Raw genomic sequence first — 16,890 nt, 5'->3', positions numbered from 1 at the left:
TTTCTTGTCCTCCCTACAAATACCACCTTCGACCCGTTTCGTACCTTTCAATTGCCGACCTTTCTCATATTCTCCATATCATATTTCCTTTCTCATATGCAAACCACAGTCTCATTTATCTCAACTGTCTTTTCCGGTCCTCCAATATAATAGCATGTTTTTTAATTTTTGGAACCTAACCCTCCTTTTCATACTAGTTCTTTGTTTCGCATAACACGGATTCACATAACACGGCAATTTTTTGGAATGTAACTATCGTGTTATACGGGGGTTACCTGTATATTATAATATATTTTTTCTCCTCTAATAATAAAGAATAATTGTTTACTTTACGTTTCTAGCAATGCTCATGAAAATAATTAAGAATAGTTTTATTACTGTAAATTTCTTAATGATATAAATAAATATGTTTATGAATAACATTGAGACCATATTTTCTATTAAAATAAAATGTCTTTAATATTAAATGACATTAAGTATTTTTTAATACAGTCGACCCCCCTATAATACTGTTGATTATTCCATTTTATATGAATTCCATGTTGTACGAGTCACTTAGATTTTACAAATACGTGTGCTGGGCTGTGAACGGCTCACATATTTGTAAAATCTAAGTGACTCGTAACAGTGTTTTGCAATTCCTCCTGATCTGCAAAGCATTTCCCCGCCAAAAATTTCTTTAAAGGTTTGAATAAATGAAAATCCAATGGGGGGCTAAATCTGGACTATATGGAGGATGTTTTAGGACCTCCTAATTCTGCTGTGCCAACTACAGTTTGGTTTGATTTGACATGTGGAGAATAGTCCAGTTTAAGCTCCCTTGGATTTTCATTTATTCAGACCTTTAAAGAAATTTTTGGTGGGGAAACGCTTTGAAGATCAGGAGGAATTGGAAGACACCATTCTGGACTATTTCAAGCAACTTGACAAGCAACAGTACCGTGAAGGGATGTTCAAATTAGTGTCACACTGGGATAAATAAATGTCTCAACGTTTATGATGATTATGTGGAGAAATAAGCAAAAGTATGCAGTTTTTGTGGAATGTATTAAATATTTTCTTTATTTACAAATGTTAATGTACAGGTAACCCCCGTATAACACGGCACTTCTATAGCACGGATTCACTCTAACACGGTTCGAGAATTGGTACCATCCCCCGTATAACATGGTACTTTTATAGCACGGATTCACTCTGACACGGTTCGAGAAATGGGTAAAANTCATAGGAGGGGGGCAATATATGCACTACATTGTGCAAAGTGCCTAAAAAACTTGCTATTTTTAACACAACTTTTATAGTATTGGAAGCATTTTTTGTTTTGGTATTTTATTTTTAATAATGTTTAATAATTGTATTGATACATTTACATTTAATTTACATTGACACAGCAGTATAAACCAAAACAAGCTGGGAAACATAAGAGCATGTTCATATAAATTTAGAAATATTGTAATCAACACAATTTTTCCCTTCTGAAATTAAATTTTACGGAATTATCTTTTTCCTGACTAAGGAATATAATAAATATAGATTAATAGTGTGTAATTTGAATAGATAGAAAACATTTTTAAAACTTTAAAGCTCTACACAAAGTGTCGAGTGAAGTCGGGTTAAACTACTGGAGGTGTACAAAGTGGGCTCTTGTTATTTTTTATGACTACAGACCACTTGATGTCAGTGTTTTAAATTTTTGTTTTTATTTTATTTTATATATTTTTAAAAATATTTTGAGGAACACGGGCCGCACAAAGAACTGAATGTGGAACACAGGTTGTCTGTCGTGGTGTAGAGTTTTCCTGACTAGTTTAGAAGTGTTGATTTTGGGAATGTGTGGCCATTGTGCAGGGTAAGTGTTTGTAAATTTAGTAAGTGCTTCATGGATAAAAAGAGATAGAGTATGAATTAAACTTGAATCTATTGTTAGCATCGGTGAAAATGGTGGTAGGAACAGTATTGTCAATGCACGTATCTTGATGAACTTGATGGATAATGTGATTGTTGTTGATGTTGGGAGTATTTGTTTGTTGGTGTAATTGTTCTACAATTTGTTGTTTGATATTTTCTAGTGTTGTTTGTGGTATAAGATTATGTATAATTGTTCTTTTTTGATCAACAATCCTTTGTACAGTGACTGTGAGATGAGGATAATGTAGTGAAAACGAGTGACATAACTGTTTTCTATATACTGTTATGTCTGTTTCAAGTTTTGCGATGGTGAAGTAAGTATGGATGATAAACTCGTTCATTTCTGATGTCCATTTCGTCCATTGGTATGGTTTACCTGCCATAGTGGTCTGCCTCAGAAACATTCAAATTAGGCTTGTTTCCCAAAACTTGTGTGGTCATTGCAGTAGACATACTTGGAACAGTGCTGCTATCACCATTGGTAGCCAAGGGAGACTGAGACATTTTTCAAATGTGAGCTTCAAATGTGGACGAACATAGACCTTGTAAACCCGAGCCATGTCTGAGCCAGTATTACACTTGGATCGTGTTATCACCATGGTTATATCTCCACAGATGTGGATTCACTCACTCTTGGCTTCATTTCTCCCCACAGACCTCACTGGCATGAAATGCCCCTACCAGGAACAGATGCTCCAGCCAGCATAGGTCTGTGGTTCATCAGAATTATTGATGAACCACATTGTGGTTCATCAATAATTCTGATCTAAACTCTCTGATCTAAACTCTCTCATCACAGCTAGGTGGTGACTGGCAAGATTATTATTATATATTGCCAATATTATTTGATAAATAACACAGAAACAAAGCAATAGGCCTAGTATAAAGTTTTGTTGTTTGGTAGCCATTTTGTAGTTTTGACACTTACAAAGTTTAAAAGGTTTGGTCTTAGAATAAGTGAAATGGAACAAAAGAATACTATCTGGTAATTATATCTACAATGAACTGCAAATGGAAATGAAACAAAAAAAAATTTAATTTAAAATTTTGTTTAAATAATGGTGATAGTATCTTCTATATTGCATACTGGTGATAATGCTTTGAATGTCTGCTCCAGAGATGTGTGTTATGGAATAGTTTTATCTCTGCTCTAGCAATATTCTATAGGGTATATGACTACAGATTTTGCACTACTGTGCATTATCCACACAAAATTATGATACTTATGTAAATGTTTGCCTGTACTGCTTAATGATGCAAACTTTCTTTTTTACAAAAAATATAATAAATTTTTCTTATGTTTAGGTACACATTTTTTTAGTTAAAAGATGGTATATTTTTTCATGAACATTGATGACACTGAAAACATTGATTCAGGAAATGTTTCCATCCATGTACAAAATAATTATTCATTAAATATTATAAACTTTCATGAGTGCAAGTTTTTTAATGATATAAAAAACATATTTAGATTTTACATAATTTAAATAATAGATCTATGATGATATATATAAATTTAGTTTTATTTTTAGACTTTTTAAGTTTAGTTTTAATTTCTCTATACATTTTAATTTTTTTCCTGGCTTATTTGCCTTTGTTTAATAAACTTATATATTTTTTAGGTTATTTTGCTGGAATCTATTGTTTTACAGATCATCCGTCTGTATTACAATTAGCTTGGTCTAATATTGGATGGCAAATAGCATTTACTTTTTCAGTTCTACTACCTATAACAGCATGTGTAGTTGCATTATATTGGTCACAAAATAATTGGAAATATCATCCAGTTGTAAGAAATTTGGAGAAAAGTGGAAGAGTTTGGAATGACATTGCAACAGAAATTAATACAGAATATCGGCGTGTTGACAAATTTGTCAGTGGTCGTCAGAGTCTCAATCGTATCGTTGTAACAGATACCTGGATAATTCAAATTACACCATATACATTGAAAATAGCACAACAGAATGAATGTATCCTTACTCTCTCTCAAAGTACAGAATTTGCAATATCTCATTCAAGTACAACTGGTATTCAGTTTTTAAAAATAGAAGTGAAAACACATCAGAATAGAATAAAACCATTTTCTATTTGGTATGTATTCTAATTCATTATTTTATGTTAAAGTATTTAATAAATATAAATATTAAAGATAATTATAAACATTTTCTATTAAAAAAAATAATGAAATAAAAACTACCACTATTTATTAATACATAGCACTGATAAGATTTGATTTTATTATAATTATGTTATGCTGAAATTTACATTTTAAATAACCTTGAAGTTTATTTAACCTTTCTCTCTAATATAATGTAACTAGAAGTATTATTTGTTTTTTATTTACACACACTAAACTTAACACACAAAATGTAAGAAAAAAATTGAAATGTAAAATAATGACAAAACGATGCAAAGAAATCGATCATCCAATTTTACTTATACAAAAAACATTTTTCATAATTAAATTTACTATATTGGGGGGGCCTCTTTTACTTTCAATTATGGCCAGACATTGCATTGGCATTGATTCCATTTTACAAACTAACTCCTCCAAAATTTTTGAGTGTTAATTCAATTGCCTCTGTGTCCTTATTGTATACTATTTTTGTTATATCATTGTCTACTAATATAATATAACAATATTATTTGTTATATTATATAATAATGTAACAAAAATAAATTTCTTGAGTGTGTTCAAATTGTCTTCCTTCTTCACTCCAATCATTATTAACAGTTGGCTTTACACAGAGCTTAATTGCTTTTCCTTTTTTCATCATACTTAAGGTGGACCATCTGCTTCTAAAACCATAGTATTTGGTCAGACAAGAAAAAATTTAATCTGTTTGGAGAAGCTATTCCACCTGTTAAACATAGTGAGCATCAGTATGTTTTCAGTGCAAAAGGAATTGGCAAATTAGTATTTACTGATGGAAGAATGAAGATAAAAGACTACTAAAACGTTCTCAAGTAAAATATGGAGGAATTAGTTTGCAAAATAAGGTTGGAAAATAACTTAGTTTTTAGACAAGACAGTGATTCCAAATATACATCAAAGATTGTTATAGATTATTTTTGATCAGCTGCGGCCTTATCTATTGCGAGGCTCTGGGCGGCAGATCTTTGCGAGGCCCTGGGCGGCAAAACTTTGCGAGGCCCTTGTCCTTTGTGCAAAGTATGTGAATTGAAATAGTAGGCACTTATTAATATTAATATATACTGTACTATAAATTAAATTTATTTTATTGTTATAACTAATAGCCAAGGATAAAATAAAAAGTTTTAAATATCAACTTTTTTCTACTTGNAAATTTTTTTTTCTATCTTTTGGATTTGAATTATGGGAAATTACAATATACTTAGTATCAGAATCCTAAACTTTATGTATTTGTCTCAAAAACGGGACATAATTTAAAACCATCCTTTGTCTACGGTCTACTGTGGGATGCCGTTGTTTAGTTGTTTGGAAGGATGTAATAAGATTCTTTATGATTTCCTTTTGGTATCCCTGTTGTTCCGCAATTTGTAGAATGTAGTTTAGCTCCGCCATTGTGTCTTTTATACTGGAACAATGTGTATAAGCCCTTTTTACGACACAATGGCGGAGCTAAACTACATTCTACAAATTGCGGAACAACAGGGATACCAAAAGGAAATCATAAAGAATCTTATTAATCCTTCCAAACAACTAAACAACGGCATCCCACAGTAGACCGTAGACAAAGGATGGTTTTAAATTATGTCCCGTTTTTGAGACAAATACATAAATTTTAGGATTCTGATACTAAGTATATTGTAATTTCTCATAATTCAAATCCAAAAGATAGAAAAAAAAATTTCAAATTATCCAAGTATGAATTACTAGGAATGTCTAACAAAGTAATATAAAATATCTTTCCAGTTTTTAAGTGAGCAGAAAATTATTTTACATTTACTGAATCATAAAAATTAAACAAAAACTTCATAAAGTTTAAATCTATTTACCAAGTTTATTAAAACAGACTGAAAATATTGTAAAATAATTCTAAAGCACTACAACAATGATAATTGACATTTGAGGAAAATTTCATTACAAATTAAAAAAGGAAAGATATTCATATTAAACTGTCTATCAAGGTCAATTGAGTCATTTACTTGAGTAAATGACCTAACAGATCTATTTTTGTTATTTATATAATATGCATCATTTTTAATGTGCAATGAAATTTACTTATGTTTAGATTATCTGAAAATATTGAACTCTCAAATTAATATACATAACATGTATGAGAAATAGCAAGTAACCTAAATTTTGAATTACTCAATTTTGATTCAAATTTAGTAGATTAATCTAGATCTTCTTGGGTAAAAAAGTAAAAGTTGACTTTTTACTTTTTTGTGCCAAAGTGACTCTAGATCTACTAAAAGCCCAATTTTCAGGATTCCAGCTCATAGTGATGGCACCATGTTTCATCACTGGATACAATTTTGCACAGAAATTCTTTTCTTCATAGTGATGATGGAGGTGCCTTATCAAAAAAACCCATCCATACTGCATTTTGACCCACACTTAGCCATTGTGAGCAAATCTTGTTGAATCTGAGGATCATGAACAATGGAATGGGGCCAATCTGACCTAACTGTATTGCAATGAACTTAATGCTCACATAATGGTTTTCTTGGATCAATTCTTCAGCTGCTGCAAAATTTGTGTCTGTTTTGGCTGTTGTTGCAGGTTTAGGCCATAGCTTATCTGCCATTCTGGAATTGTCTGTTCCAATCTGTTATTGTCATCTTCAAAACATAAGCATCACCATGACTTGCATTTGGTGATGAATCTCACCAGGCTAATAGCCTTCTGCACTCAAAAACTGAATTATAGCATGCTGGTCAATCTTAGATGGAGTATGAATGGTAAATGTCACCTTTCTCTGGATATCACATGCTCATGGTGCCACCAAACATAACAATACTAGTATACTGGCTAGATGGCATTGCAACCTGTGCACTGTATGGCATCATGGGATTGTCTGACACACCAAACATATGCTGAACACATTTTCATTGAATCAACCATATACTGTATACATTATCTTATGTTTTATATTAGACATAGTAGATATATAAACATGTAGACCTAATATAAATTATAATCTACAGCATATTTAAATGATTTTTTTAAATATGTATAAAATAATTCAAATATTAAATTTATAAATTTGGAAAAAATCAAAAATTTATATTTTAATTAAATAACTAATATCAATAATCAACTTAAGCTGGCATCAGTGGAGTGGGATCTTTTAAGACTCTAGATGTTTTAATTTTGAGATTATATGATGATATACTATCATTGCTAGAATTGTTGTAGGATTAGTTAACTTTAAATCTATAGAATTACCCTCAATATGTTGCATGAATGTTAATCTTCAGGATACACTATCAGATAAGTTACTAGCCAATTTTATGTGGTGAAAATTTATTCTTTAGTTTAGCAAAGAATCAAGATGTCCAATATCACTTCTGATTCCTTTGTGGAAAATATTTATTTGGACTATTTAGACAAAAAATTTATCCTAATATTGGCAAAATACTTTCAAAACAGAATGATAGAATAACATTGTCTCGGGACTGTAAATTTAAAAAAAAGGCAATTTTGATTTAAAAGCTAGTTTAACATTAGTTGTCATATAAAGTAAGATTCACTTCACTCTGACATCATAATTATTTATTTTTCATCATTATACATTACAATATGTTTTAATACATATATTAAAATCTAACAAATCTGCTATAGTCAATCAAGTCTGCTTAAGAGAAAACTCTCAGAATCATCGAGATATGCTTCTTTATCTGAACTGTTCCCAATCTGAAGTAACAAGATCATCGAGGAAATTGTCAGTGATATTCAATTCTCTTTACTTTTTCATGTCTTAGGAATTTTATGACTTATAATACATTTGAAAATGTTAAAATTCATTATTGAATAACTTTACTTATATATTGATTTCCATTCTTATAGCTTCAATTTTATTATTCTATCGAAATATTGTGACTGATAAAGATACTATATTTATCAGTCACAATATTTTTGTCTATTCCCAGAAATACAGTAGGAAGCTTAGTTGAAAAGATGGTAAATATCCTTGCTGTAAAATTTCTGAATGCTCTCTAATGAGATAAACAGTATAAAAATAAAGTAATAAGTATAGTTAATACTATAGTTCTTGTTTATTTGATAGAATAATAAAATTGATGCTATAAGAATGAAAACTAATATATTTTCATCTCAAGGGGAAATGATTTTGGAGCTTTTGGAGGTCACACAATCTTACTTTACGGTACTGTACTACCTTAAAGTAAGATTGTGTGACCTCCAAAAACTGGTTGCTAATCATTTCCCCTTGAGATGAAAATATACAAAGGTCATCCAAAAAACAAATACCATTTGCACATAACACTTTGTGCAAGTAAATTAAATGCCATCAATTCAAGGTCAATTTGTTTTCTGATGAGCACATGTAGAGTTTCCACAATAGCAGACTTATTGTTATTGTTTTGTCAAAAGTTGAAATGTTTACAAAAATCCCACTAAATGCAAAGTGTTATTTATTTTCTCTAAATGAGATGAAAGTTCGTCCTGTAGAAATTCATAAACAAATCACAGAAGTGTATCGTGATCACATTATGAATGAAGCATGTGTGAGAAATTGGTGTTTAATGTTTAATCATGAAAGATAATGTGCAACCATACACTACCACAGCCACTCAAACTGTGCTTCAGAAATTTGGCTGGAATGTTTTTGTCCACCTATAAAACAGTTCTGGCCTGGCCTGGCCTACAGTGACTTTCATTTCTTTACCAAGCTGAAAATTTTTTAGGTAGATTTGGGATGTTTTGGAACAGATAAGAAGTGAAAGAAGCTTTCAACATCTGGCTAAAAGAACTGGCAGGGCAAATCTACAACACAAAAATTGAAAAACTAGCATGCACTACAACAAAAAATGCTTTAATCATAATGGTGCCTATGTAGAAAAGTAACTAGTCTTGTACTTATTACTTAATAAAACTTTTTCATAGCCTTACTGATTTTTCCTTTTTTATAGCCAAACATTCTTTATTTTCCAGATGCCCCTTGTACTGTACATATGATCTGTGCTGTTTGCTCATATATGGTACAGTATATGTTATAATATGGTTTTAATATGAAACTGCTTTATATATATAAAGCAGTTTCATATTAAAACCATATTATAACATATACTGTACCATATATGAGCAAACAGCACAGATCATATGTACAGTACAAGGGGCATCTGGAAAATAAAGAATGTTTGGCTATAAAAAAGGAAAAATCAGTAAGGCTATGAAAAAGTTTTATTAAGTAATAAGTACAAGACTAGTTACTTTTCTACATAGGCACCATTATGATTAAAGCATTTTTTGTTGTAGTGCATGCTAGTTTTTCAATTTTTGTGTTGTAGATATGCCCTGCCAGTTCTTTTAGCCAGATGTAGACAGATCTTCTTTCACTTCTTATCTGTTCCAAAACATCCCAAATCTACCTAAAAAATTTTCAGCTTGGTAAAGAAATGAAAGTCACTGTAGGCCAGGCCAGGCCAGAACTGTTTTATAGGTGGACAAAAACATTCCAGCCAAATTTCTGAAGCACAGTTTGAGTGGCTGTGGTAGTGTGTGGTTGCACATTATCTTTCATGATTAAACATTAAACACCAATTTCTCACACATGCTTCATTCATAATGTGATCACGATACACTTCTGTGATTTGTTTATGAATTTCTACAGGACGAACTTTCATCTCATTTAGAGAAAATAAATAACACTTTGCATTTAGTGGGATTTTTGTAAACATTTCAACTTTTGACAAAACAATAACAATAAGTCTGCTATTGTGGAAACTCTACATGTGCTCATCAGAAAACAAATTGACCTTGAATTGATGGCATTAATTTACTTGCACAAAGTGTTATGTGCAAATGGTATTTGTTTTTTGATGACCTTTGTATATTTTCATCTCAAGGGGAAATGATTAGCAACCAGTTTTTGGAGGTCACACAATCTTACTTTAAGGTAGTACAGTACCGTAAAGTAAGATTGTGTGACCTCCAAAAGCTCCAAAATCATTTCCCCTTGAGATGAAAATATATTAGTTTTCATTCTTATAGCATCAATTTTATTATTCTATCAAATAAACAAGAACTATAGTATTAACTATACTTATTACTTTATTTTTATACTGTTTATCTCATTAGAGAGCATTCAGAAATTTTACAGCAAGGATATTTACCATCTTTTCAACTAAGCTTCCTACTGTATTTCTGGGAATAGACAAAAATATTGTGACTGATAAATATAGTATCTTTATCAGTCACAATATTTCGATAGAATAATAAAATTGAAGCTATAAGAATGGAAATCAATATATAAGTAAAGTTATTCAATAATGAATTTTAACATTTTCAAATGTATTATAAGTCATAAAATTCCTAAGACATGAAAAAGTAAAGAGAATTGAATATCACTGACAATTTCCTCGATGATCTTGTTACTTCAGATTGGGAACAGTTCAGATAAAGAAGCATATCTCGATGATTCTGAGAGTTTTCTCTTAAGCAGACTTGATTGACTATAGCAGATTTGTTAGATTTTAATATATGTATTAAAACATATTGTAATGTATAATGATGAAAAATAAATAATTATGATGTCAGAGTGAAGTGAATCTTACTTTATATGACAACTAATGTTAAACTAGCTTTTAAATCAAAATTGCCTTTTTTTTTGAAATTTACAGTCCCTAGACAATGTTATTCTATCATTCTGTTTTGAAAGTATTTTGCCAATATTAGGATAAATTTTTTGTCTAAATAGTCCAAATAAATATTTTCCACAAAGGAATCAGAAGTGATATTGGACATCTTGATTCTTTGCTAAACTAAAGAATAAATTTTCACCACATAAAATTGGCTAGTAACTTATCTGATAGTGTATCCTGAAGATTAACATTCATGCAACATATTGAGGGTAATTCTATAGATTTAAAGTTAACTAATCCTACAACAATTCTAGCAATGATAGTATATCATCATATAATCTCAAAATTAAAACATCTAGAGTCTTAAAAGATCCCACTCCACTGATGCCAGCTTAAGTTGATTATTGATATTAGTTATTTAATTAAAATATAAATTTTTGATTTTTTCCAAATTTATAAATTTAATATTTGAATTATTTTATACATATTTAAAAAAATCATTTAAATATGCTGTAGATTATAATTTATATTAGGTCTACATGTTTATATATCTACTATGTCTAATATAAAACATAAGATAATGTATACAGTATATGGTTGATTCAATGAAAATGTGTTCAGCATATGTTTGGTGTGTCAGACAATCCCATGATGCCATACAGTGCACAGGTTGCAATGCCATCTAGCCAGTATACTAGTATTGTTATGTTTGGTGGCACCATGAGCATGTGATATCCAGAGAAAGGTGACATTTACCATTCATACTCCATCTAAGATTGACCAGCATGCTATAATTCAGTTTTTGAGTGCAGAAGGCTATTAGCCTGGTGAGATTCATCACCAAATGCAAGTCATGGTGATGCTTATGTTTTGAAGATGACAATAACAGATTGGAACAGACAATTCCAGAATGGCAGATAAGCTATGGCCTAAACCTGCAACAACAGCCAAAACAGACACAAATTTTGCAGCAGCTGAAGAATTGATCCAAGAAAACCATTATGTGAGCATTAAGTTCATTGCAATACAGTTAGGTCAGATTGGCCCCATTCCATTGTTCATGATCCTCAGATTCAACAAGATTTGCTCACAATGGCTAAGTGTGGGTCAAAATGCAGTATGGATGGGTTTTTTTGATAAGGCACCTCCATCATCACTATGAAGAAAAGAATTTCTGTGCAAAATTGTATCCAGTGATGAAACATGGTGCCATCACTATGAGCTGGAATCCTGAAAATTGGGCTTTTAGTAGATCTAGAGTCACTTTGGCACAAAAAAGTAAAAAGTCAACTTTTACTTTTTTACCCAAGAAGATCTAGATTAATCTACTAAATTTGAATCAAAATTGAGTAATTCAAAATTTAGGTTACTTGCTATTTCTCATACATGTTATGTATATTAATTTGAGAGTTCAATATTTTCAGATAATCTAAACATAAGTAAATTTCATTGCACATTAAAAATGATGCATATTATATAAATAACAAAAATAGATCTGTTAGGTCATTTACTCAAGTAAATGACTCAATTGACCTTGATAGACAGTTTAATATGAATATCTTTCCTTTTTTAATTTGTAATGAAATTTTCCTCAAATGTCAATTATCATTGTTGTAGTGCTTTAGAATTATTTTACAATATTTTCAGTCTGTTTTAATAAACTTGGTAAATAGATTTAAACTTTATGAAGTTTTTGTTTAATTTTTATGATTCAGTAAATGTAAAATAATTTTCTGCTCACTTAAAAACTGGAAAGATATTTTATATTACTTTGTTAGACATTCCTAGTAATTCATACTTGGATAATTTGAAATTTTTTTTTCTATCTTTTGGATTTGAATTATGAGAAATTACAATATACTTAGTATCAGAATCCTAAAATTTATGTATTTGTCTCAAAAACGGGACATAATTTAAAACCATCCTTTGTCTACGGTCTACTGTGGGATGCCGTTGTTTAGTTGTTTGGAAGGATGTAATAAGATTCTTTATGATTTCCTTTTGGTATCCCTGTTGTTCCGCAATTTGTAGAATGTAGTTTAGCTCCGCCATTGTGTCGTAAAAAGGGCTTATACACATTGTTCCAGTATAAAAGACACAATGGCGGAGCTAAACTACATTCTACAAATTGCGGAACAACAGGGATACCAAAAGGAAATCATAAAGAATCTTATTACATCCTTCCAAACAACTAAACAACGGCATCCCACAGTAGACCGTAGNCATTACAGCATATTTAAATATGTCTGGAAGAGGAGATTGGTCTGGAGGCTCAGGTAGCATAAATGTAATCCAGTGGTTGGGTTGTATTACAATTACATTGAATACAAAAAAATAACCTATTACAATTTTCAATAAAATAATTCAAATAACAAACATACTTCATTTCAAAGAGCTCTTCTAAATGGCTTTTTCTTTCTGCTACTAATTTCTTCAATTTACTATCTAACTCATTCAATTGTACTTTCATTGGTGGACAATTTGTACATCTTGCATTATGAGTATTTTGTAGGGCTCTCAGTTCTGCATGCAAACGAATAATCTATCATGTGTAAAAGTAATTATTAAAAACCTTATTGTTTACTTACTTATTTACAACAAAATACATTTACGGTATATATTTATTTTATGACTTCGGAAAGCCTTATAATAATGTAACAAAAATAAATTTCTTGAGTGTGTTCAAATTGTCTTCCTTCTTCACTCCAATCATTATTAACAGTTGGCTTTACACAGAGCTTAATTGCTTTTCCTTTTTTCATCACACTTAAGGTGGACCATCTGCTTCTAAAACCATAGTATTTGGTCAGACAAGAAAAAATTTAATCTGTTTGGAGAAGCTGTTCCACCTGTTAAACATAGTGAGCATCAGTATGTTTTCAGTGCAAAAGGAATTGGCAAATTAGTATTTACTGATGGAAGAATGAAGATAAAAGACTACTAAAACGTTCTCAAGTAAAATATGGAGGAATTAGTTTGCAAAATAAGGTTGGAAAATAACTTAGTTTTTAGACAAGACAGTGATTCCAAATATACATCAAAGATTGTTATAGATTATTTTTGATCAGCTGCGGCCTTATCTATTGCGAGGCTCTGGGCGGCAGATCTTTGCGAGGCCCTGGGCGGCAAAACTTTGCGAGGCCCTTGTCCTTTGTGCAAAGTATGTGAATTGAAATAGTAGGCACTTATTAATATTAATATATACTGTACTATAAATTAAATTTATTTTATTGTTATAACTAATAGCCAAGGATAAAATAAAAAGTTTTAAATATCAACTACTTTTCTACTTGGTTGTTGCGCGAGGCCCCTCCAAGAGCGAGGCCCCGGGCGAGTGCCCTGCTCGCCACCCCCTAAGGCCGCCACTGTTTTTGATGTAATGATATTAATAAGTTAGATTGATGTCCTCAGTCACTAGATGCCAATCCAATTGAAAATTCATGGAGCAATATAGAGATGATGGAATTCATATAATGTTTGGGGAAACAACTAACTCAAATCTTTGTTGATATCATCAATGCCAAAACAATGTCTGGCCATAATTGAAAGCAAAGGAGGCCTCAGAAAATATTAAATTTAATAATTATGAGAAATGTTCATTGTAAACAAAATTGCACAATCAATTTTTGCAACATTTTTGTCATTTTTTTTATTTTTGCTAGTAATTGTAGTCATAATTTTGGTGAAAGAAATAATGAATGTTTCTTATCTATTTATGTATTTGTTTTATTATGCTATATGATCACATTTTTTAAAAATTAACAATTTTTTTGTTCACTTGCTTGTGTATGTGATGCAATGAGAAGGTGTATAAGTGAAAAAAAAAGTAAATTTTGCTGTAGAACAAAAAACAAGAAATCTAAACTTCAGTTGAAATATTCCATTTCAATACCAAATGCTACTAATAACATTTGGCAACATTTTAAACTATAGATGTTCATATATATTCCTCTTATTCTGTAGAATATGATGCACTGAAAAAATGAAAATTATTTTTATGACTTAGGGTACTTTTCTATAGATTGCATCACATGTAACGTATATTAATAAATAAATAAATAAATAAATATAAACATGAAGATCAACAATACATCAACATCCTATCCAGAATCTGTTACAGATGTGTTTTGTGAATAATGCAGTTTATCACTAACGTTTTTGAACCGTTTAATAGATGATGATATTAAATAAATATATATTTAATATCATCATCTTAATAGTTTAAGTAATTTAAAACTAAGTTTTTCTTTTTTTAAGTTTTTAATTCTTGTTTTGAGACATCTGATGACTATTGCATTTCAGAGATTATTAGAAATAATATTGGTGCATTTTTAATTTGTTCCAACAAACTTCCCAGCATAAAGAATTTGTAATTAGAAACTAAATATTTAAAAATAGGGGTTACAAATTTAATAACTTTTTTATTACCAATATAACTGTAAATTTTCAAAATGTTACAAATTTGATGATAAATTACTCATAATTTTTACTTTATTGACTCTGTTGTTATTGTTATAATGGGGAAAGTATGACAATCAGTCAAAGATTTTTACATTTTTGAACTCAGGACCTTGAAACATCAAGAAATGCAAAAAAAAATTGGGGGTTATTTCTGTGTGCATGATTTTGTTCACCCTCTTTGAAGCTTAATAGCTCCTGTGCTTTTTGTCAAAAATGTCTGAAATTTTGCAGGGAGGATTGATGATATTAAATTTTAGTGGTATTAAAAGGTCAACAGGGTGGAGGGTAAATGGGGGTCATATGTCATATCTCAAGTAGGGTCAGACTTAATGGTGATTTTACTCATTATTAGTGTTTACAATTTTTTATAAAACCCATCGCTATCATCAAAATTAAGCTTTTTACCATTTTATAATAATAATTAAAAATATAAAAAGTGTTTTAATAAAATGTCAATAGATGACACCACACACAGTTTTAAATGTTTCCAGGAAAGTTAAGGAACATGTTCCTGGATTTTTAAATTTTGATTCCAAGTGCAAAAATTAGTGATTGATTAGTTAGCTGACTCATTGATGAATTGGCAATTAAACAAAGAACATTTAGTGCTCTGACCAATTGAATTTCTTTTTTTCTATTGAAAAGCAAAAGTTCTTTTGCTTGAAAAATAGAATATGCTGCAGTTTTTAGTTTCTGTGATTAAAATGTAATCAGTGCAGCACTTACATCCAAACAAATATATTCCATTTTGTCATCAACTAAGATCACTATTGCAGTTTATGCATTATGGGTTAAGAAACAAATTGTCAAACTGTCCAGAATTGTGCTACAATATGATACTTTAAAAATTGTAAAGAACTGTAAAATAATAGTTTATCATTTATCTTTTAAATTAGCTTTATGGTTTAAATAAAAATGTTTGACACTTCTGCCTGCAGTGTATAAAAATATATTCTCATGACTTATTTACTTAATATCTATCATAACTTAAGTTAACTTGGATATCAGAGAGGTTGCACAAGTTGTCATTTAAACTGCTGGATAACTATTTTGTCACTGATCTAAGAAATATGCTATAATTATTACATGAGTATGTTTACTCAGTAGATAGTTATTGCCCAATTAAGTGAAAAATTTTTATTGCAATGATAAACAAGATTGAGTAAATGTAAAGGCTGCTATACACCATGGGTTAATCCTCAAAGGAGTAACCATGCATGCCTGATTTTGAGTCATTCCTGGATGTGTGGGGGGAAAATTTAACAGTTTCGGCAAACTTACTGACCACCTGAGTAGAATCGGCCATATTCTTTAGGTTAATTCTCAAAGGAGTAATCATGCATGCCTGACCTTTATAATTCTTGGTAGAAGCTGTTAAATTGTATGGGGTACAATTTAACAGCTTCGGTGACCTGTACCGACCACCTGAGTAGAATTGAAAAACTATTTGATTTTCCTGGCGCAGTGTCAGACTGCGCAGGCCGACCTAAACGTGTGTGAGAACAATGTCTCGTGAATGTTTGGAAGAATTATTTTCTATAACCTTATTAACTTTTATTATTTATAACCTAATAAATTAATTTTTCAGGTTATAAATTATTTTTGGATCAAAAATTTCTTGAGTAAATTAAAATTATAAATAATTTTAATATTTAGAAAACTTCTCAATTCATTTCTTCCGTTTTCATAAAACATCATGATACTCTTTATCATTTTCTTCTACATTTTAAAAAATTTATTGTTTTAATATCCAAGTAAATTAAAACA

At 30.3% G+C, this 16,890-nt stretch overlaps 1 protein-coding gene across 1 annotated transcript in view; it reads left to right on the top strand.

The window, feature by feature from the left end:
- The window catches only part of LOC111619475 (E3 ubiquitin-protein ligase TM129-like), a 40,592-nt gene that overhangs the window by 3,692 nt on the left and 20,010 nt on the right, over nucleotides 1-16,890 (top strand). Inside the window, exon 2 of the mRNA XM_023361200.1 lies at nucleotides 3,531-3,999. Within this exon, the coding sequence (XP_023216968.1) occupies nucleotides 3,531-3,999 (469 nt within the window). The remainder of the gene's footprint in view (nucleotides 1-3,530; nucleotides 4,000-16,890) is intronic.

This window comes from Centruroides sculpturatus, unplaced genomic scaffold (genome assembly GCF_000671375.1).
Source record: "Centruroides sculpturatus isolate CEXI.00-Female unplaced genomic scaffold, Cexi_2.0 scaffold166, whole genome shotgun sequence".
Taxonomy (NCBI): domain Eukaryota; kingdom Metazoa; phylum Arthropoda; class Arachnida; order Scorpiones; family Buthidae; genus Centruroides; species Centruroides sculpturatus.
This window is presented reverse-complemented; position numbering and strand designations above follow the sequence as displayed.